The 21,369-nt window shown below is 34.5% G+C and overlaps 4 protein-coding genes across 5 annotated transcripts; 1 reads left to right on the top strand and 3 right to left on the bottom strand.

The window, feature by feature from the left end:
- Positions 1-1,938: 1,938 nt before the first annotated feature.
- Positions 1,939-8,994, bottom strand: LOC109190418 (oligouridylate-binding protein 1B-like). The gene is made up of 12 exons (XM_019340892.1): positions 8,734-8,994; positions 5,769-5,830; positions 5,267-5,369; positions 5,086-5,162; positions 4,952-5,013; positions 4,773-4,860; positions 4,414-4,489; positions 4,245-4,275; positions 3,940-4,059; positions 3,546-3,631; positions 3,099-3,275; positions 1,939-2,441 (listed from the first exon to the last, which is right to left on the bottom strand). The coding sequence occupies exons 1-12, from the start codon at positions 8,833-8,835 to the stop codon at positions 2,157-2,159; spliced, it is 1,269 nt and encodes a 422-aa protein (XP_019196437.1). The 5' UTR covers positions 8,836-8,994; the 3' UTR covers positions 1,939-2,156.
- A 3,694-nt stretch (positions 8,995-12,688) lies between these two features.
- On the bottom strand, positions 12,689-14,261 carry LOC109190423 (protein TIFY 10a-like). The gene is made up of 4 exons (XM_019340904.1): positions 14,063-14,261; positions 13,694-13,978; positions 13,555-13,612; positions 12,689-13,455 (listed from the first exon to the last, which is right to left on the bottom strand). Exons 1-4 carry the CDS (start codon positions 14,169-14,171, stop codon positions 13,332-13,334), a joined length of 576 nt encoding a protein of 191 aa, XP_019196449.1. The 5' UTR covers positions 14,172-14,261; the 3' UTR covers positions 12,689-13,331.
- A 2,448-nt stretch (positions 14,262-16,709) lies between these two features.
- Positions 16,710-19,448, top strand: LOC109190417 (putative pentatricopeptide repeat-containing protein At1g17630). The gene is made up of 2 exons (XM_019340891.1): positions 16,710-16,862; positions 17,095-19,448. Exon 2 carries the CDS (start codon positions 17,139-17,141, stop codon positions 19,305-19,307), a length of 2,169 nt encoding a protein of 722 aa, XP_019196436.1. The 5' UTR covers positions 16,710-16,862; positions 17,095-17,138; the 3' UTR covers positions 19,308-19,448.
- Positions 19,302-21,327, bottom strand: LOC109190424 (sm-like protein LSM1B). 2 transcript variants are annotated; one of them, XR_002055686.1, is made up of 6 exons: positions 20,993-21,327; positions 20,375-20,443; positions 20,175-20,290; positions 20,028-20,090; positions 19,534-19,885; positions 19,302-19,469 (listed from the first exon to the last, which is right to left on the bottom strand). XR_002055686.1 is itself a non-coding variant. In XM_019340905.1 (5 exons), the coding sequence occupies exons 1-5, from the start codon at positions 21,051-21,053 to the stop codon at positions 19,808-19,810; spliced, it is 387 nt and encodes a 128-aa protein (XP_019196450.1). In that variant the 5' UTR covers positions 21,054-21,327; the 3' UTR covers positions 19,302-19,807. The 2 variants fall into 2 exon arrangements, 1 of the variants encoding a protein (XP_019196450.1); XM_019340905.1 differs by having other exon boundaries at positions 19,302-19,885.
- Positions 21,328-21,369: the final 42 nt, after the last annotated feature.

Here is a 21,369-nt window from a genome sequence, read left to right as displayed (position 1 = left end):
TAAAATTAAAAATTATGAAATTCACTAATAAAACATAAGGTTGCTCTAGTTTTTCTTACAAATTATTTACATAAGTGGTTGTAAAATCGTTTTGAAGATTGTTAAAACCATCTAAATAAATAAAAAATTAAAATTTAAGAGTTTTTTTTTTTTTTGGGTATTCCTTCCCGAACAAAAACAAATTAAAATTTAAAACCAGCCGCCTAGCCAGCCGGCCGCGGATAGGGGTGAGCATCGGTCGATTTTCGATTAATAATCGAAATAACCGAAAAATTTATAACATTCTCATAACCGACCGAAATAACCGAAGCACTTTTTATAACCGAACCGACCGAAAACCAAAATTTTCGGTCGGTTATTTTTAACCGAAGAATGAATTTACGCGCATGTTTGATTGTCTTGCCATGTCCTCCATTAAAATAGTGTCTATGACCCACTAAGAAATGCTGGAAGTTACCACCCTGTGTTGTGACAAAAAACTTCACGGTAGAGGCAAACTGTATAATCAAGAGCTGCCAACCTAGATGAATGTCCCTGCCTGGTAATTAAACATATACAATTCATTTGAGATGTGGAAATATCTAGCTATTTGAGTGGAGCCATATACTTTTTGACCTTATATATTTTTCCAGCAACAACATAAACTGGGGTGCTATTATCAAATCACATGCCTCTTGGCATCATGCCCACCAAGAACATGAAATCATAGAATTAATACTGACCAGAGAAATAGAATGCACAGATATGACACTTTGTTCACACAGTGTTAACCATTTTCTCTTTGAGATAGTCTAGGACCAAACAATCACTTATTCATGTAAATTACATTTCCTGGCTTACTACAGTGCTAAAACTAAACTGCAAATTATGCTGTGGAACTGTGTTCACCTTGTAAGGTGGATCCGGTTTCAAAACTGTTCATAATTTATGAATATATAATTCAAAAATTATGAACATATAGTTCTATAATTATGAATATAGATTTGTAAACATAATTATAAACATATAATCTTGTAATCATGAATATAAAGATTCAATAATTGTGAATATGAAGTTCAAAAATGATGAATATATAGTTTTATAATTATGAACATAGAGTTCTGTAATTGTGAATATAGGGTTCAATAATTAGGAATATATAACTTTATAATTATGAACATATTGTTCAATAATTATGAACATAAAACCGTGTCCACCTTGCAAGGTGGACACGGTTCCACAGCATAACGATTGAAACTAAACATAGCTTTAAGTCACAGTAACCGTCAACAACTTCATAATATTTTTGCCTTAGTTTGGGATTATTTATTGGAATTATTTATTTATTAGAATTAGTTTGGGTACTAGACTTCATCTTTTATATAAATTAATCCTCGGTTTTTCGATCGGTTATTAATTTTTTTGAAAAAAAACCGATAACCGACCGAAATAATCGAAATAACCGGCTTTTTTGAACTATATAACCGAAACCGAATCGATAACCGAAAATTTCGGACGATTCGGTTATCGGTTATCGATTTTTCGGTCGGTCCAGTTATTTTGCTCACCCCTAACCGCGGAGGAGGTCGATTCCGACCTTCCTCGCGGCGGCCGACAACCGCCTAGCGCCGATTAATCGGCGCCTAGGCACAATTTTTACAACCAAGTGATTACCCTTGGACCCATTGAACTCCTAGATCTCCACTTATTTGGCCAATTAACCTTGGGTCATGCCCCATTCCTCCAATTATTATTTTATATGAATTTTTTACAACAATATATGGTGATATCGTATTGTTATGAGGCGACTTAGAAATTTTAATTTCAATGACTAGTTGAAAGCAAACATGAGCAGTAATGTCAGGTTCTAAGACCACACTATATATAATTCGCTAGTCATCCAACTTCCATAACCCTAGAAAGGGGGCGAGAGGCAAAAAGAAAAAAAAAAAAAAAAAATATCAAGCAATGCGCAATTCCAGCGCAAAGGAATATTCAACTATAGTACCATTCATTCCTACAAATGCAGAGATAGAACATACACCGATACACGATACACGTGGCACACATATGCACCACCTCTTAAAAAAGCTGGGAAAAAAAAATACTGTAACATTAAACAAAACTAAAAGAGTAACACAGACAAAGGCAATGGTAGTGCCAGATGAATGGCAATATCACTGATAGTACATGAGTTGCTGGGCAGCAGCCACACTCTGAAAACCGCCGTCGTAAATGGCTTGGCTGGCTCCGGCAGCACCCATACCCATCGACGCCTGCTTTAGAGTGTGCTGACCCTGAGGGTGCATGAGGGCGTTGAACCCTCCCATCTTGCTCATTGCTAGCTGCCGCTCGTAAGCCAGAAGATCAGTGGCTGATAGGCCATGCAAGGGCGCTGGCGCTGGTGGTGGGAGAGGGTTTGAAGCTGTTCCGGGTGGCGTTGGCTTGTTACCCCATGAGCACTAGATGCATAAATGAAAAAGTGAGTGTTGAACAAGTGAATCCATGCATAAAAACACGAAGGTAACTCCTAAGCAGCAACACAAAAAAACATACGAGTAAAAAAGCTTATATTCTGGGAAAATACTATGGCCCTATTTGGTAAAATGACTGTTAGCTGATAGCTGTTAGTTGTTAGCTGATTGTGTTAATTAGAGGGTATAAATAGTTGATAACATTAGCTGATTGTAGAAAAGTGTTTGATAAATTAGCTATTAGCTAATAGCTGTTTTTGGTATAATTTCTTTTTTCAAAAAGCTAAATGAAAAAGTTGCTTGGAGTAGCTTTTTGAATTTTAGCCTTTTGGAGTTGCAAAAAGCTAATTAACCAAACATTTATATTGATATTTTAACTAAATCAAACAATTAATAGTGGTCAAATAGGCCAAAATTGGCCTATAGGCCAACTTTTTACCAAACAGGGCATATGTGTACTCTCATTTTCTACTCCCACACACAAAATCTTAATGTAGACACTTGCATGGGGACCAGTAGCTTATCAGTGTGCCACATCAGGGAGTAAAATTTAGGGTGTAAGATTTGAGAGTCCATGTAGTAGAACTCTATATTCTGCTAAAAGACTGCAAAGTATAAGCAATTCTAGCAATCAAGAAGACAAACCTTAATTTGTTTTCCGCAAAGAATTGACTGTGTGTTTCCCATCTGAATAGCCAAAGCAGCCTCAGCATGGGTGCTGTATCTTACGAAACCGAAACCTTTATCACGCTGTACACGAACTTCCTCAATGACTCCCGCACCAAGGGCATGGAAGTGGCGATGAAGGTCAACCTGAGTTACCTGCAGATCAATAAACTTGTGAAATTTCAACATCTAAGCAGAGAATGATGTTTACATGGACAGGGGTTCCATTGTAATTGTAAATTCTAAACTTGGTAATGGCCATGGAGGAAACAGGGGCCAAGGAGAAGTAAGAGGATATAAACTCCACCCTTGCATAAAAAGTTATATACAAAGGGAGAGACGGAAAAGGCAGAATATAATAGATGAAGAGAGAAAGTAGGAGTAAACATGATTTTGCAACAACTAGAACAAGAGCAGGATTCTTGCCTCGGGAGCAAGATTGCCCACATACACAGTGGTGAATTGTGGGTTATTCTCAGGAGCTTCACTATTTGCAGCCTCTTTACCATCTTCTGCAGAAGCAATGAGCAACCAGTAAACTTCAGTTCAAGCACTTAGGAATATTATTAATTTTTTTTTAAATAAGGAAAAAAGACGCCTAAATCACTGTATCAATTTACAATGAAATGCATCAATTGGAAAACATAATTTCAATAATTGGATCTAAATCCCTCATTTAATAGGAGGATCATATGAAGAATTACATTTCAGAAATTCATAAACCACAACTCATGCACCATCCATGCAGGGCAGCATGGGGTTCATTTATTTTGTTCTTTTAAATTGTTTTCTCTTTGCAGTTCTAAAGTATAATGTGCACCTGATGAACCATTTGTTAGTTCCACAACACTTTTTGAGTCAGAACTTTGTTTGTCATCATTGGCATTGGCGCCTTTAGTTGCCCAGTTACATCGTATCTGTCTACTGCCAAGCCATTTTCCTGAAGTAGTTGCAGCAAAATTAAACACAGCCCAGAAAATCAAGCAATTCAATATTAAAATCTAGGTCAAGGTTAGTTTTTTTTTTAAAAAAAAGAAGTTAAATCTGTTACTTCATATAATATTATACTTGATTGCTAATGATAAAGTGAACTAATACGGAACAAACATTCCAGATTTGCCTTACCGGTTATATCATTAATGGCACTTTGAGCATCCTGGAAGAAAGAATAAAAGAAAGAAAACAAGGTTGGGAAAAAAATTACATCAGTATTTCAGAAAACAAGCTCCATATATGTATGTGTGTGTATATATATATATATATATATATATGAAAGAGTTACAGACAAATATACCTGTTGGTTTCGAAAAGAAACAAATCCAAAACCCCTAGAGCGCCCAGTCTTCTGATCCCACATGATTCTTGCATCACTAAAACAATTTTATAGGTCAAAATAAAAGCATGTTATTTAATTTGAATATGTATGCCTATGTTACACAAAAAAATTCATCTTACACGTTAATAATGCATAAGAGTTGCATGTAATTAAAATCAATTGGAAATTTGTAGTAGTAAACCAAGATTGAATTTAATCCCATCCGAAACTACTTGGGAGATGGTTCAGGTACATGGTGAGTTGGTGACCCTAGTTTGGGGTTAGATGTTGGAGTTTGAAGTCAAATGGTAAGAGTAGAGTGAAGAGTAGGCACTCACGAACAGCTAGGGAATGTGGAGAAGCAAGCAAATAACATGGCATCAGTAACTTCAGGGCTGAGGTCACCTACAAATATATTGAAATGGCCTACAAGAGGTAAAAACCATCCAGTTACCAAAAAAATTGCTTTGAAAGAAGAGCAGAGTAACTTGACAATCACAAAGACATATATACGCACTAGAAGTATCTTCCCTCTGACCACTAGCATATGCCCAGTTCACTTTAATAGGCTGGCCAAACCTGAAATTGAAAGAATAAAAATCATGACAAAGTGAAGCCAGCATGTAAGAGAAATATTCAATTCCTACTTACAGATGCCTGCCATTCAGCGACATTATAGCAAGGCCAGCAGATCTACGGTCATAGTAATGAATGAAACCGTAGGATGACTACATCAGACAAAGCATATTAGTAAACAAGTAGGGGGGAAATTGCATATTCATCAATCATCAATATTCAATAGAGATATGGGCAAGTTGCAATAAAGAAGTACCTTATCCTTTCGTATAAGCTTGCATCCTTCAATAGGACCAGTGCTAGCAAAAACTTCCTGCAGAAGAGGTTCAGTCACCTGTGGGTGAATATTCCCAACATACCTGCATTTTCTCAAAAATAAAGAAACTAAAAGGTTTAAAAAAACAAAAACAAAAGAAAAGATAAAACAAAATATATAAGAGTCTGCCCCAATTACTGAGTTAACAAGAAATAATTGCACAAGTCAAAACGATGAGTATCAAAAACTCTCTTCCTAATAAAAGTAAAAGACAAATTAATGTAATTTAGGTTTGGCCAACTATTCTAACAAAGGAATTAACTATTCAACATTGCTAAGTCCTAAAGTCACTAAAATTGGAAAGCATCTCAATATACAAGGATTACAAGCAATTGGTTTAGAGCAGTCCCTTTCATGTTACATACACATGGAAAACACAAAGGAGGGATGAAAAAAAAAAAAAAAAACAAAAAAACAGAGAAATAGGAATTGAAACACTCACACACTGCGGCATGTGCTTGGATCAAACCCAGGAGGCAAATTTCCACTTGGTATTGGCTCAATCTGCAAAATGAAAATGTCAAGAATATAACAAAGAAAGAAAGAAAGAAAGAAAGAAAGAGAAGTGGAAACAACAAAAGTAAAAACAAAGAATTTATTTTCAAAACCATAGGGGAAAAAAAAAGATAAAATGAAAACAAAACCAAAAAAAAAAAATAATAACTTATTTGACTGTGGAAAAGTAGATGGAGAAACAAAGTTACATGACAGAAAGGGTATAAAGAAAAAGGAAAACAAAATGCCTCTTATCTCGGAAAGGGTAAAAGCTCAGGTAATTCACTTATTTATTTCAATAAGTCATCATGCAATTTTGTTAGAAACACCAATAGAAAAGAAATGAACTAACAATTATACAAAAGTACACCAATTATCATCCAAAATACTCTCTCCTCCGTAAAAATAAAGTGTGAACAAGTCTCTATTAGGGATGGAAAATGCACTCATACCCAATAGGGAACCCGATTTCCCACCCCAATGGGGACGAGGGAAAAATTTGGGGAAAGGGGGGCATGGACAGCCACTCTACACAACCGCAATGGGCTAATATATTTTTTTTAAAAAATTAATAAATAATAATAATAATAATAATAATAATAATAATAATAATAATAATAATGTGATTCCAAATAGTGAAGGCTTATGAGTGAAACAAGTTTGTGTTGCCTGGTTATCACAACTACAGTGCATTGTCCAAAAATTGCTTTAGAGTTCACCAAACAATGGCACAATTAAAGTGCTCAGATAGGACTCAAAGAAAGTGCTTGAGGTCATATTCATGACATTGTTTAAATGACAAAATATTGCCTAAAATTTTCCTCAAACTTAATATATAGTGCATGTTCTTGTTTTATTTGTTTATTTTTAACGTTGTCCTTGTTTTTTTTTTTGTTTTTTTTTTTTAATACAGAGGTTATTGACAGGTTTTTCTTTTTAAACATAACTCCACTTTGCAAATTTTTTTTAATGAATTCTTTAGTTTTTTTTTTTTTTAATTTGAGCTTAGTGTTCTTTTTAAAAACAAATTAAATGAAGATAAATGGGATCAGGGAATCCCCATACCCCAATAATTACTGCAGGGATAGGAATGAGGATTGTGCCCCCACCACATTGACATTCCTAGTCTCTAAGTAACTAGCATATATAACAAAACAATGGAAATTGCAAAAATGAACTCAATATGTTTCAAGGTGTCAACCCCATTTCATTTGATCATGGAGTAGCTAATCTAATACTGCTTCAAACTATTAAGAGCAACATTGGAAAGAAAGGCTGCAAGGGCACATGTTTTATATATATATATATATATATAGCTATTAAAAATCATACAGTACAGTGGACCTACGTAGAGGCACATACCCCAATTAATTTTATTATTTTACCAATTTACTTAATAACAAAATATATTTATATTTACAAACAAAAACAATAATAAAAATCACTAGATTAATTTGTTAACATATTTCAGTTCCCTATTTAAATAAGGAAACTTTAAACATAAAGATAAATAAGCAAATAAAAGATTATTTGTATTTTGTAGGGAGGGGAATGAAGCATCTGTATCAAAGAACCAAAAGACTTGTTTTATCATTCTAAGACAGCAGAACTGAAAATTTAATCCAAAGAAAAACAAAAACTAGATATTCTCTCTCTACTAGTACAAAGAGTAAAAGACATATAAAAAAACATATTGTGGTTCAAAATAATCAGGCCTTAATTTTAGTATTGAACTATTGATTTTTAAAGTATAATTAAAGTAGGTCAGTTATTCACTGACAAATGTGCCCCTACTTATTCAAAATCCTAATTTTGTCCCTTCCAGATAATTCTCCAACTAAAGAGGAAAGAAATGGAACCAATATGGTACCAACAAGACAAAAACTGGTTGAAGTTATAGTGACAATTTGAAATTTCCATGCCATGTAATGCGATAAACAGTACAAAACTCTGACTACATATAACAAAGAACTTGTCCTAATGTCCTATATTGTTTAGAATTAAGTTCAAGAACTAAACTCAAATAAATAATGATCAGTTTAGCACTGCCCCAAGCAGTCAGCTCTCAACTTCCCAGTGGCAAATGAACCATCTCACTAGAGTTAATTCCACTTTTATTTCCTTGACTATAGTGGCATTTTCACTTCTGAAGGTTTGATTTGTTTCACTTTTAGTTCTTGACTTCTAAAAAATGGTCCACATTTAGTCCAAAATACCTTCAGTTGAGGTTTTGGAAAACCTTTCATAAAGTGATGGCATTTTGAGTATTTAAAACTAAAAGTCACATTTTTTTAAAGTACGACTAAAAGTGGAAATATTACTCTAATCAAGACATCAAAAGTGGAATAAATGCTTAACTCACTATCATTTAGACATCCAAAGCAACATAAAAGCCACCCTGAATACACTAGTGGTTCATCACTGCTGCACAGCCCAGATAGGCACTATTCACAAGAACAAACAACAAGGAGAAACACCGAATAAAGCAGATAAAACAGACACCAGAACATACAAACTTCAAATGCTCTCACAGCTGCAAGATTAAATATAACCTGCCAGGCCCTCAATCTGTAAATCACCACTCTACAAAACAAATTTTAGAAAAAATGTACACAAAATTGAACTGAAATGAAAAATCTGGGGAAAACATTTTTACCATGAAAAAAAAAAATTGTCTTTTTCTCTAACGTCAACCCTACATCCGAAAATTCACACGCAGAGCATCACAAAATGGTGGTGCAGCTTACAAATCAAACCCTAGACTCGAAGTGGCGACAGGGAACGAAAATTTAATAAAAAAGAAAATCCCCAATAACAAACTGCACTCTTGCGATGTACCGAACAATAAGAAATTCAAAGTAGAGCATCACAAAAGGATTTTTTTTTTTTTTCTTTTAGGAGAGAAATCGAACCGGAGGAGCAGCTAAGAGGCCCGGGTGATAGAGAGACTGTTGTTGCAGGAGAGCTTGTTGCATCAAGGCTTGTTGTTGCTGCTTCAGCCTCTGGTGCTGCATTTTCAAGACCGCCGATCGGGTCAATCAATTGACGGGAAGGTGAATTTCCCGGGTCCGAACGATTTTGCGGGGAGAGAGAGAGAAACCAGAGAGGGTAGGGTTCCGAGAGTATGTTAAAAGTGAGAGAGAGAAAAATATACAAAAGAAAAAAGTGAAAATGAAAAATGAAAATGGTAGACATGAAAATTAAAGGACACCTTCTTTCTTTCTTTTCTTTTTTTTTTTTTTTTTTTTTTTTTGAAAATGGCAAACACTATACTCCAAAAGACTGAATCCTCAACTCTAAGGCTCCCCACACTCCGACCCGACAGAGCATGTGGGGGGTTAAGTCTCTCATCAGTGTTGATGTTGTGTGTTAACATTCTTTTTTTTTTTTTTAATTTTAATTATTAAATTTTATATAATTAAATTAAAGAACTTAATTTAACACTTCTTCTAGATCATTTTACAAATAGATTGGATTTGAAAATTTATGATAGTATACACCTGATTGGCAAAATAACAATTTGATAATTTAAGAGTCTATTTAGAAAATAAAAAAAATTTAAAATTTATTTTTGAAAAAATAATATTTTTTTAATGTTTGATTGAAAATAACATATTTTTTGCTTTTTTTACGGTGGCCGTTGAGGTTTAAACACATGACATTTCATATGGGAGAGCCACTTCGTGTCATTATGCCATAAGGTTATTGACATGCCTTTTTCTATTTGCTTATTTAAAAAAATAGCATCAATATATTACACATATATTTTTTTATAAGGTATTATTTATTCTAAATTAAGTAGAGAATTAGCATTCAAAAAAAAATTAAGTAGAGAATTAAGTATAATTGATTCCATTTGAAATTCAATACGGGCATTGTTTAATAAAATATTTTCTAAATTACCTTCTATCTTCATTTATAATTAACTTCAGTTGTTTGATCAAACCAAATGGCTAATATAGATGTTTTGAATTCAATTTTTCGAAAATATGTTAAAATCCTTTAATGCCCTCACTTCTTTTATCAAATTATAAGATTCATTTCCCTCATTTTTATGAACTTCCCATTTTAAGCTATATGTCTTTATTATATATATATATATTTTTTTTTAAAGTAATGTATTTATTTATGAAAAAAAAAAAACTGTGACAAATAGTGTTATTAAATGTTAGATTTTGTTTTATTAAATGTTATTTACTTTTAAAATTTTATTATTAACTATTAAAGATAGTTTTATTATATGTAATTATTAATAAATAATAATTTATTGTTTATATTATTGTACTGAGAAATAATTTCACATGTTATTAACAGTTAATTTATCAAATATTTATTCACAAATATCTAATACTACTAATTAGTGAAACAAACTAACACAATCAGTTAATAACTAATTGCTAACTCAATCTACTAATCACTAGTTGCTACTAGCCAAACAAAATCATTATAAAGAGAAGATTGAAGTGAAAGTTTACTATCTTTTATTATTATTATTATTATTATTATTATGATTATTATTATTATTATTATTATTGTTGTTGTTGTTATTGTTGTTGTTGTTGTTGTTGTTATTGTTATTGTTATTAGTTACTAGTTACAAGTTACAACCACCCTGACTCTCTTTTTTTTTTTTTCTCCCAAAATTGGAAATATTTTCATCAATAAAGAGCCTCATTTAATGGTTTTCAAGATTGCCCAACCACATTCCGCACACATGCAATATCCAAAATATCCAAAATAAAATAGTTGAATATTTTGGTTTGACTTAACTTAAAAAAAAAAAAAAAAAAAAAAAAAACAGATTGTCCAACGACACACATGCAATATCAAAATAATATAGTGGAATATTTTGGTTTGACTTAACAAAAAAGCTCATATTTTAAGTTTGAGTGCTTGGTCATAACATCCATGAGTCCAAAATCAAACATTATGATTTTGAAATGGAAATGTGAAACAATATGTCTATTTCCTATTGGAGATTTATTTGGTTAGAATTATCAAATGTGAGGGAAAAAATTATGTACCAAATGTGAAAATTGTAATAACGGAAGATCGAATGTGAAATTTACATAATAATTTTAGAATTACAAGTGAAAATAATTAATTAGGTTTTTTTTTGTGTTGATACATCAAAACACCCAACATAATATATGGGAAAAAATTTTGCATGCTATATGGGCCGGGCGAGTCATGTGAGAATATGGTTAATCTAGTAAAGCTAGAACCACCTATGTATTATTATTATTATTATTATTATTATTATTATTATTAAATACCAAGCCTTTAAATGGGTGGGCTAGTGGTGAAACATGATTCTCATACTTAAATAATCAAAAACTTAATTATTTTCAACATTTTATACAGGGTGTTTGGTTGGGGGAGGTAATTACGTGGTAAAAGAATTACAATTCCATGGGAGATGAATTACTGGGAATAAAGTAATAATTTAAATTCTAGTGTTTGGTTTACATGAATAGAATTCATGGGAATTTCAATTCAATTGTTTGGTAAACATAAGAATTGAAAGGGAATATGTAGTATAAAGTCTAAAATGCCCATACTTATTACTTATTATTATTAATCATAAATGACCTTCAAATTTTACTTTTGAAAATTTATGTAACATACTGTAAATAAACTATAAAATTACATAATGAAAACAATAAAATAGATAAGAGAGTTTTGAGAACACATATTTTATTAAGGTTGACCTATTGATTGATGTTATGTATTGAGAGTATAAGAATAAGGCACACTATAATCAAAAGAGATGGGTCAAACATCAATTTTAAGTTTTTTTTTTTTTTAATTTAAAAAACTGGGTAATTTTATCTCAAAGTTATATTTTTTGTTCCTAGAATCCATGGAATTGAAATACTAAGGGGGACATGGGATCTAATTCTATGGGAATGAGATAATTTTAATTCCGAATTCCTTCCAACCAAACGAATGAATTTACTTGCCTTTATAATTATGTGGGAATAGAATTGTAATTCACACCAACCAAACGTCTGGCCAGACCCACCGCATAGAGGCTTTGTAGTGCATAGTATTATACATGAGCAATAGTGATTAAATAATGAAATTGAGTCACTTAACTATTTTTTTTTTTAAACCACAAGACTCATTAAATTGAAATGAAAAAATGGGTAATTAAGCTCTCATATTATCTATCAGGACTATGTGGTCTAATGGTACCCGGGTTGGACTTCCATTTGAAAGGTTGTGCGTTCCTGATGATTTTGCGACAATTATATTTTTGCATATGCTATTATTCTAATGTAGAAATCACTTAATATCCGATGTGGCGATACATTTGTATTGATTAAATAATTGTATATAATTTTTAACAATTTATAATTTAAAATTTTAATAAATAATTTGAAAACAAAATTAAAGATAACTGTGGTCATCTCTGTTTGGCACCATGGATGCCCCCTTGTTTCGTATATTTTAGAAAATTCAAGAGTTGAAATAAATGCAGGATTACAATCCTGAGTTATCCCATCACATGTATAAAATTATAGAAATAATTCTGTGTGAAGGTAAAAAAAAAAAACAAAAAACTTTTGGGGCAGAGAACCATTGTAAAATCTCAAAATTTAGTACATGTGGATATTATGTTGCAGCAAACAATATAAACATATTCCCAATTTTGCAGGCATCTATCAGTCTTTATTTGTCTTCTTATCTGATTCTCCATAATTGATGAGGCATCTTTTTATTTTTCAATTTAAGGGAATTCATCAACGCATGTGTATATATTCATTAGAATATAAGAGTTTTATCACATGACATTATCTGCATATTCGCATTATATATATCAAAATAATATGCTTATACATAAAATACAGTTACAAAACCGGATTGAAGTTTGGCCAATATTCATATTGATTTATACTAAATCCCATAGATTTTAAATGTTGAAGCAACAAAAAAATCACTATAATCAAGAGTGATGTTACACGTTCAGTACAACCTGCTATAGTAACATCTTTGTACCTAATACCAACACAACACCAGTGTTGAAAAAAAACTAAGAATACGTTAATTATTGATTGATGCACTACAACAAAGTATATCATATATCTCGTTACACTCGCATCTTTGTACAGAACCAACCCAATTTTTTTTTGTCAAACCATGAGATGTCCTGAGCAAATCTAACTGTAAAAGACACTTTTAAATCCTGTGCAGATCTGATCTAACGGTAAGAGACACCTTTAAATCCGTATAGGTGCTGGTCAGATTGATTTTTACATATGAGACGGGATTCAAACTCGCAACATTTTTAAGGGATGAGAGTGCACGGTCAACCAAGCTGGTTAAGCCTTAGAATACATTAATTGTTGAATGATGCACTAAAACATGGTCAAAGAAATGAGGCTAGTTAGGTGGCTTTGAGAAGGCCAAAGTCAAGTGTAATAGGAAGTCACATGCAGCTAAAACTATTAATTAACTACATATATATCTATATTCAACAGCTAGAAGAACAAGTGATTAATAATTATTATAACTTGAAGTTGAGATCTAGCAGCTCATTCCCAGAATTGGAAGATGAATCCTCATTGTTGGAAGAAGAAGGCATGGCAGAGTGGTGGTTATGGACTTGGTATGGTGCTCTGGCAATTGCCCTGTATATATATAAATCACATCGATCAAACAAACAAAGTTTAACTATTGGTCTTAACGAACATTGAAATTAAACCTTAAACATTTGTCGTCAAAGGTACCTGTCCTTCCTCTTCTCCAGGAATCGATGAAGCGATGATCTTCTAGCAATGGGCAAATCTGTCACAGAAAACTGTATATATCAAAACCCATCCTTCTATACTGAACAGTAAAGGCAAGAGAATGATGGGAGTACCGTACCGGAGGCATTAGTTTCGGCGTGTTGCAATGGAAGCGGTGGAGGATCGGCGGCGGCGCAAGTGGTCGGAGGGCTTTTCCCCTTGCTAGCCAATAACATAACCGCCCTGGCTTTGTCCGCCGGAAAATCATCAAACACCACGAGTTTGCCGGAATAAAATATAGTCAACTGGGCAGTTTTACGGTCTTTGCAGGACGCCGCCTCTCCATCCTCCTGGCTTGATTTTCCCAGATTGCCCAGAAAATCCATTGTCGCAGTATTATTATCACGACACACTTCGGGTTTTCCTGAAAACCATAAATTAAGCTTGAATTACTGCTACTAAGAACACAAGAAAAGAAAAGAAACAGAGATTAGATTATTGATTGTACCGATTCCAAGACTGAGATCTCTGAGGCTAACTTTGCCGTGGAGATACTGGCCCAAGAGGTTGCAAGTCCGGACGAAATTCGACTTCTTCTCCGGTGCCGGTGCCGACATGTTTACGAGGTACGAGGAAGCGGAGGTATTGTTGGAAGCTTGGCGAGGTTGCAGAAATGGCGGATTGGTGGGAATATATGTGGGCGATGAGGTGTGGCCAGCTGCCGGGCTTTGGTTTGATTGTTGAAATTGCATGCAATAAGTTGGGGATGTGGGGCCCCAGGAATGACCCTTCTTTCTAATTTTTTTTCCCCTTATCTCTTGACTTATTCCGGCACGTTTTAGTTGCCGCGGCAGCAACCACGAAATTGCCTTGCCAACTTGCCAGCCCCGATGCAACAACCCTCATTATAATATTCATTTTTGTGAAAAGCATGCAAAATTAAGCGTCATTTATCAGTATCTTCTATCTTTTCTATTTGTGTTACTCATTTAAACATAAGTTATTTGCTTACGATTAAAGTTATACATTATTAACATTATCAAACTTCAAAATTGAACTCTAAACCAAGTTTTAGATTTTTATTGAACTCAATTGATTATTGGGTTAGATATTTTTAGTTATGTTATACCGTAATATAAGTTTAGTCCGGATATCGGATTCTAAAATGTTACATATATCAGAGTTTAAAGTAAAAATTATATATTTATTTACATGTCATTGAAATTAATATATTCAAAAATATGTTAAAGGCGAAATCCCTCAAACCCTTATATTTTAACCCCCATAATATTACAAAAGCATAAGTATAGTAATTCAACAGCTCATTATGTGGGAAGATCGATGTGGATTGTCCACCACAAGGCATTATTTGTCACCTAAAAAACTAAATGAACTACCCGTATGCACTCCTTAATTATATTTGTACCCATTACAAATTTTCCAATAGTTATAAGATATTAATAACTTTGTGAAGATATCTCTCAACATTTAATTATCGTTGTTCTTGAAAAATTTAAGTAATAAGTATCTTGTGCGTTGTAGAGTTGAAAAAGTTATATGAGAAAAAAAGAAATGCAATGTGAAATTTTATTATTAGTCCTAACTAACAACTATTGTTTTTTTTAAAGTAGCATTAAATTTAATAAAACTATTAAGTATTAATAGACTGATTGAAAACACTACATTACTCACAAATCAACGACTTAAAATAATGACAAATATTACTAAAATCTCTATTTTATATATCTTATTATCATTATCATGTAAGAATACTTACTCTGCGTTTGGTTGAGGGGAGTATCATGAATTGTAATTCACCCAAACGATTGAAAGGATGGAATTGCAATTCCCTCTAACTAAACATTGTAATTAGAGTAACAAAAGAATTATGGTAAAATTGCAATGCAATTCATGTCGACCAAACAACCCATTTAGTTCTGGAAGTAATTAGATTAACGTGCAGCAGAGTAAGTCTCCATCATTTTAGTTTTTTGAGGGTTGTGTCAGTTTTAAATTGCCAAGTAGAAAAGAACAAAAAAAAAATCAAGCAATTTTTTTTTAAAGGAAAGAGAAAAGTCAATGTGGTCGTCCTGATCCTTTGTTTTGTAGAAACACGTAATTATTATCTGAATGTATAGTTTGAATAAAATACGTCTTGTGACTTTAGACACTAAATGATCACAAATTAAATTAACTGTCTAATTAATTTGATTGGTGTTGCAACATGGTCACCCATCCTAACGCACCAGCTGGCGAGTGATCAGAATACAACTTTTTTTTTTTTTTGTTTCTTCCTAAAAAACAATGCAAAAACCCAGTTTTATAATAAGATATTGTTTTTCTCTATCTCATGAGAAACATGTGGGAAGGTACGTAGGAAGAAAGATGAAAACAATATTGATTAATAATCCGTATTAATTAATCAGAATTAAAAGAAAGTCCATAAAGTCAATGTGGATGTTATTGAAAAAAGACATTTTACTAAATACTAATACTGATACTGGTTTAGGATTGGAGGAGTAGAAGAGTCGTGTTTGGAAAGTGAAGACTGGACTGCGGAGGAAACCACCTCGTACGAAACGCGGCAATAAAACGCCTAACTCACATTTCTTCGCCAACTCTTTCACATGCTTTTTTATTTTTATTTTTTAGACATAAATTTGTGTGAGATCGTTTTATTTCTTATTGTAAAATGGGCCGGGTCAATATAAAATGTAATATTTATATTAACAAATGTAATACTAATTATGAATAAAATATTATAGAATTTATAGAACAAAAATATAAATGACAAATGTGAGTGAGCCTCATATATCCTTAATAAATATGTGTTATTTATAAGAGAAAATACAATATGTTTGAAGAAAAATGTATTAATTTTATATTTTAATTTTAAAATATTATTTTTTTCATCAAAAATATTATATTTTTGCTTATAAATATGGTTGAAAAAATCGCTAGGCACCCAGCGGGCGCTCAGGAAGTGTCTAGGTGGAGATTAATCAGCGCCTAGGCACCCGTGTATTTTTTATTTTTAAAAATTATTTCAAAAGGCTGAACCCCAATTTAAGGGCCCCCACACCTCGACCTAATAGAGCATTTTGGGAGGAGAACTCAACACTTCAACACGCAACACGCAACACGCAACACGCAAGTACGCCAGTCAGTTCGCCAGTCCTCAGCCGACGCGTCTTCCGGTCTTCGATCTTCTCCCAGCCGACGGCCGACGCAGCCACTCGCCGTCGCCCAGGACGCAGTCAAGAGCAGCGATCTCCGGCTAGTCGGCAACCACCGCAGCACCGAATCAGGTAATTTAATTTCTTACCTTTAAATAATTTTTTTAATTGTTGTTTTTTTTTTCCAGTGTATATATAATATATTACTGTATGTCTGCATTGTATAATTTGTATTTGTATATTATTGTGTTAGTGTCACTGTGTGTATTTTTATTTTTCAGTGTAGTGCTGTAGTATAATAGTGTATCTTTTTTATGTTATAACTTATAATATGTTCTTCTTAAATTTATTATATTGCTTCAAGGCAAAAGAGTGTTCGATGAAGCTGTATCCCAGTCCCAGAGAGCAATGATCCATGGCTGTTTTTTAGCTTCAAGACATCTCATTACTCTCCCATCACTTCTCACTCTCCAGCGTTCTGTTACCTCTTACAATCCTTCTTCACTGAACACCAGGTTAGTGAGACCAGTCCTTTACTCAAGCGCCCAAAATGAACTCCTTGGCTTCTTCGACAACCTGCTGCAGCAATTCAGTGCCTGCGCTGAGCATATCAAACAAATCCACTCCCCAATCATACTCACCGACGCATCCACCTCCGGGTTCTTGGTCGCTAGGCTCATTTCTGCCTATTCCAACTTTGGGCTTCTCGATGATGCCCGGAAAGTGTTTGAAACCTCCCTGGTTGAGTGCTTTTCCAATTTGCTGTTTTGGAACTCCATCTTGCGGGCAAATGTTACCCACGGAGAGTTCTTAGAAGCTGTAAAGGTTTATGCCAGAATGCGTTTGTTTGGGATTTGGCCTGACGCCTTTGGGTTTCCATTGATTGTAAGGGCTTGTGCGATGTTGGGTGATTACAACCTGTGCAAGGTTGTTCATTGCCACGTAATACAAATGGGTTTTCAGAATCACCTTCATACTGTGAATGAATTGTTAAGCATGTATGGAAAGGTTGGGAGGATGGATATTGCTCATATATTGTTTGACAAAATGTCCACAAGAACTCACCTTTCTTGGAATGTCATTATTTCAGGGTTTTCCCGTAATTTTGATTGCGATGGAGCTCGTCAGATGTTTTTGCGGATGGAATCCGAGGGTTGGCACCCAAATCCTGTAACGTGGACATCATTGTTGTCGAGTTATGCTAAATGCCGGCGGCATCAAGATTCCTGGGGATTGTATGTTCAGATGAAAAGGATTGGAGTTGAGATTACTGCTGAAGCACTTGCTACGCTCATATCAGTTTGTGCTACCATGAACATACCAGACAAGGGTGAGATGATACATGAATATGTCATAAAAGGCGGTTTTGAGAATCACTCAATTGTGATAAACTCTCTTATAAGTTTGTATGGGAAAAATGGTGGTGTAAAAGCAGCTGAGCATCTATTTTCTGGGCTGCACTCAAGGAGTATAGTCAGCTGGAATTCTTTGATATCTTCCTATGCGGAATCTGGATCATGTGACGAGGCCTTCGCCATATTTTCTCAGTTAGAGAAGCTGGGTGAGCATTCGATGATCAGACCAAATGTAGTAAGTTGGAGTGCTGTTATTGGGGCATTTGCTGCTAAGGGGCAACACGAGGAGTCATTAGAACTCTTTCAAAGAATGCAATTTGCGGGAGTAATGGCCAATTCCATTACTATTTCAAGAGTCTTATCAGTTTGTGCTGATATATCTGCGTTGCGTCTTGGTAGAGAAATCCATGGTTTTATAATTAAGGTTCTAAGGGATGTAGATTTATTGGTAGGAAATGGACTGATTAACATGTACATGAAATGTGGTAGTCTTAAGGATGGGAAAATAGTGTTTGACCGTGTAGAAGAAAGGGATATATTCTCGTGGAACATGATGATTTCAGGCTATGGAATGCACGGCCATGGTGATCGTGCTCTGGAAACCTTTGATCAGATGATTAAAGCTGGATTTAAACCAGACGAGGTTTCTATGGTGGCAATTCTCTCGGCATGTGGTCATGCAGGGCTCGTTAGTCAGGGCCGCAAACTTTTTGATCAAATGAGAACACGATTTGAGATTGAACCACAGGTGGAGCATTATGCTTGTATGGTCGATCTTCTGGGCCGAGCTGGATTGATGCAAGAGGCTCACGACATTGTGCAAAACATGCCGATGAAACCCAACGCCTGTGTTTGGGGCGCGCTATTGAACTCGTGTAGAATGCATAAAAACACACAAGTTGCAGAGAAGGCTGCTGCTCAAATTCTCAATCTTGATTCTGAGATGACAGGGAGCTACATGTTGCTTTGTAACTTGTATGCTGGCTGTAGAAGATGGGATGACTCTGCAAATGTCAGACTTTCAGCAAAGACAAAGGGGTTGAAGAAAATTGCAGGGCATAGTTGGATTGAGGTGAAGAAGAAGGTGTATATGTTCTCCGCTGGAAAAGCCATGCAGACAGGTATGGAGGAGATACATTGGATGCTTAATGTTTTGAGTTATCAAATGGAGGAAGAAGATCAAGGTTGCAAAACTGAACAAGATTTAGCAAAACAATTGTGAATATTTTTTTAAAATTTTTCTTTAATTCAAGGAGTCAGCATAACATTTGATTACAGTAGTAGATATAAGGTCTCTAACACTCAAAGATGTCATTCTTGATTCTACAATTTGATTTCAAGATAAAATTTGAGCAACTCTCAATCCCATCTCCAGCAGCCATACTTTTACTCATCATTTCAAGATAAAACTGAGCAACTCTCCATTCCATCTCCAGCAAGCAGCATACTTTACTCATCTAGTCTAGTAACAAAAAGTAGACTTCAACCTAGCAACACTAGTATAATTTAAACACGACGACAATGGGCTTCGTAAGGGGCAGATGATGTGGCGAAACGGGGGTAGAAAAGTAAATGGGAAACAGACCCTCGACCTCGGTAGAGAATGCCTGACCGTCTGGTCCTAGTTACATTTTGCAGCACCCAGCAACCGCGATAATATTTGCAGATGACATGGCGTGAGTGCAAACTGCAGAACCAGATTTCTCGTGCTGGAAACATCAGTCAGTCCATATCGAGGAACTCCATCCTCTTTCTCATAGTTCCTTTAAGATCGGTAGCCTCTCTTTCTACTTTTTGTGCCTGAAGAATGAGTAATACACACATATAAGACAGCTATATTAGACAATTTGAAATACCAAACAGTCATTACAGCAATATCCCTAATTTTGGCAGATCCAAGATTACACTACTTTAGTGCATATATATATAGGTAGTATCATACCCTTTTTATCTCTGCTTCTGAAACGCGAGTCATATGAGGTGGAAGTTCCTCCTTATCCAAATCCTGACCAATCACAGAAAGCTTGTTAAACTAAGATTAAACGCAAGACTAAAAAAACAAAACTCGGTACATGAAAACATAATATACCAGCTCGCCGATCAGCACAACATTCTCTCCACGAATTATGTATAGACCTAGCGGAATGTCACAATAGAGATCACCAACAATAACCCGCTCACATGCACCTTCAAGAACAGCATTTGCTAAAAGGACAGGAACAATTCCATCAATTGGCTAACATTTTCAGTCAAATTCAAAGTGGATAATAAATGAAAAAGAAACGTTACCAAATTGGTCAAAAGATCTAAGTGTGCCCAAAAGCTTCCGACCATCTCGCAGCAACACAAGAAGTTTCTCTGTTGAGAAACAAAGTGATGGTTAAGACAATATACGGGAAATCAGAAATTTCTAGTTTAAGCAAAAACCGCTCTACTTAACAGTTAACACCATCTGCAATACTTGGCAAGACAAGAAACCGCCTATGAAGAAATAGAAGCACGGAATTCATAAACATTACTAAACCACAATGCCAAGTTTTCGAATAATGAAGGGGGCACTGTTTTGAATACTCAAGAAAAGATGAATCTACAATATAGGGTTAACCAGGCATCAGTATCAGAAACCAAACAGTAAAATATGAACTTTCTAAGATTCTATGGAGGACTTTATCAACACACACTCGTTAACCAGGCATCAGTATCAGAAACCAAACATAAAGAACAAAAATGTGAACTTTCCGAGATTCTACAGCGCAGTTTAGCAAAACACACATTATTGTTGGAAATTCAAACACAGATACAAGACCGGAGCTTTATTCATATCACGTTACTAACTCACTAAACCAGACAAATTCATAAAACTAAAAGAAAATTAGTAAAAGAAATAGAGGGAAAGAGAGAACCGACTGTCAAGATAGCTGGCAAGAGAAGTGGAGAGGTGGATATCTTCCGGACTGGCCCAAGACATTATTGATGATAATGAAGGCCGGGAATTCGCGCTCGGAGTTGTTCAACTTTTCCGGTATCCGAAAATTCACCGAAAAATTACCCGAGTTATATTCAAATTGCATTGGCAGCGCAGCTTGAACTCAAATCAAGAACACCCTAATAGCTGAACCATAAACCCAGGTAACAAAACCCAAAAAGAGTTGACTTTCTAGGTTGATTCAGATCTGAGAAAACCCTAAGTGTGGAAGTGGCCTATTTTTCCCAGGAACCGTAGAAGCACATATAAGGCCGAAGGCAGTAGTGTACTAGTATTCATGCTTGATTCTGCTGCGCTT

This window comes from Ipomoea nil, unplaced genomic scaffold (genome assembly GCF_001879475.1).
Source record: "Ipomoea nil cultivar Tokyo-kokei standard unplaced genomic scaffold, Asagao_1.1 scaffold1576, whole genome shotgun sequence".
NCBI classification, from domain to species: domain Eukaryota; kingdom Viridiplantae; phylum Streptophyta; class Magnoliopsida; order Solanales; family Convolvulaceae; genus Ipomoea; species Ipomoea nil.
Note: the sequence above shows the minus strand (reverse complement) of the source record. Positions and strands in the feature narration are given on the sequence as shown.

Coding starts and splice junctions, on each gene's coding strand:
- LOC109190418 (XM_019340892.1), bottom strand. CDS start 8,835: ATGCAGCACCAGAGGCTGAAGCAGCAACAACAAGCCTTGATGCAACAA. Junction 5,831..8,733: donor GCCTCTTAGCTGCTCCTCCG/GTTCGATTTCTC, acceptor TTCATTTTGCAG/ATTGAGCCAATACCAAGTGG. Junction 5,370..5,768: donor CCAAGCACATGCCGCAGTGT/GTGAGTGTTTCA, acceptor GAGAAAATGCAG/GTATGTTGGGAATATTCACC.
- LOC109190423 (XM_019340904.1), bottom strand. CDS start 14,171: ATGTCGGCACCGGCACCGGAGAAGAAGTCGAATTTCGTCCGGACTTGC. Junction 13,979..14,062: donor AGATCTCAGTCTTGGAATCG/GTACAATCAATA, acceptor TATGGTTTTCAG/GAAAACCCGAAGTGTGTCGT. Junction 13,456..13,554: donor CTGGAGAAGAGGAAGGACAG/GTACCTTTGACG, acceptor ATATATATACAG/GGCAATTGCCAGAGCACCAT.
- LOC109190417 (XM_019340891.1), top strand. CDS start 17,139: ATGATCCATGGCTGTTTTTTAGCTTCAAGACATCTCATTACTCTCCCA.
- LOC109190424 (XM_019340905.1), bottom strand. CDS start 21,053: ATGTCTTGGGCCAGTCCGGAAGATATCCACCTCTCCACTTCTCTTGCC. Junction 20,291..20,374: donor TAGATCTTTTGACCAATTTG/GTAACGTTTCTT, acceptor CTGTCCTTTTAG/CAAATGCTGTTCTTGAAGGT. Junction 19,886..20,027: donor CAGAAGCAGAGATAAAAAGG/GTATGATACTAC, acceptor CTCATTCTTCAG/GCACAAAAAGTAGAAAGAGA.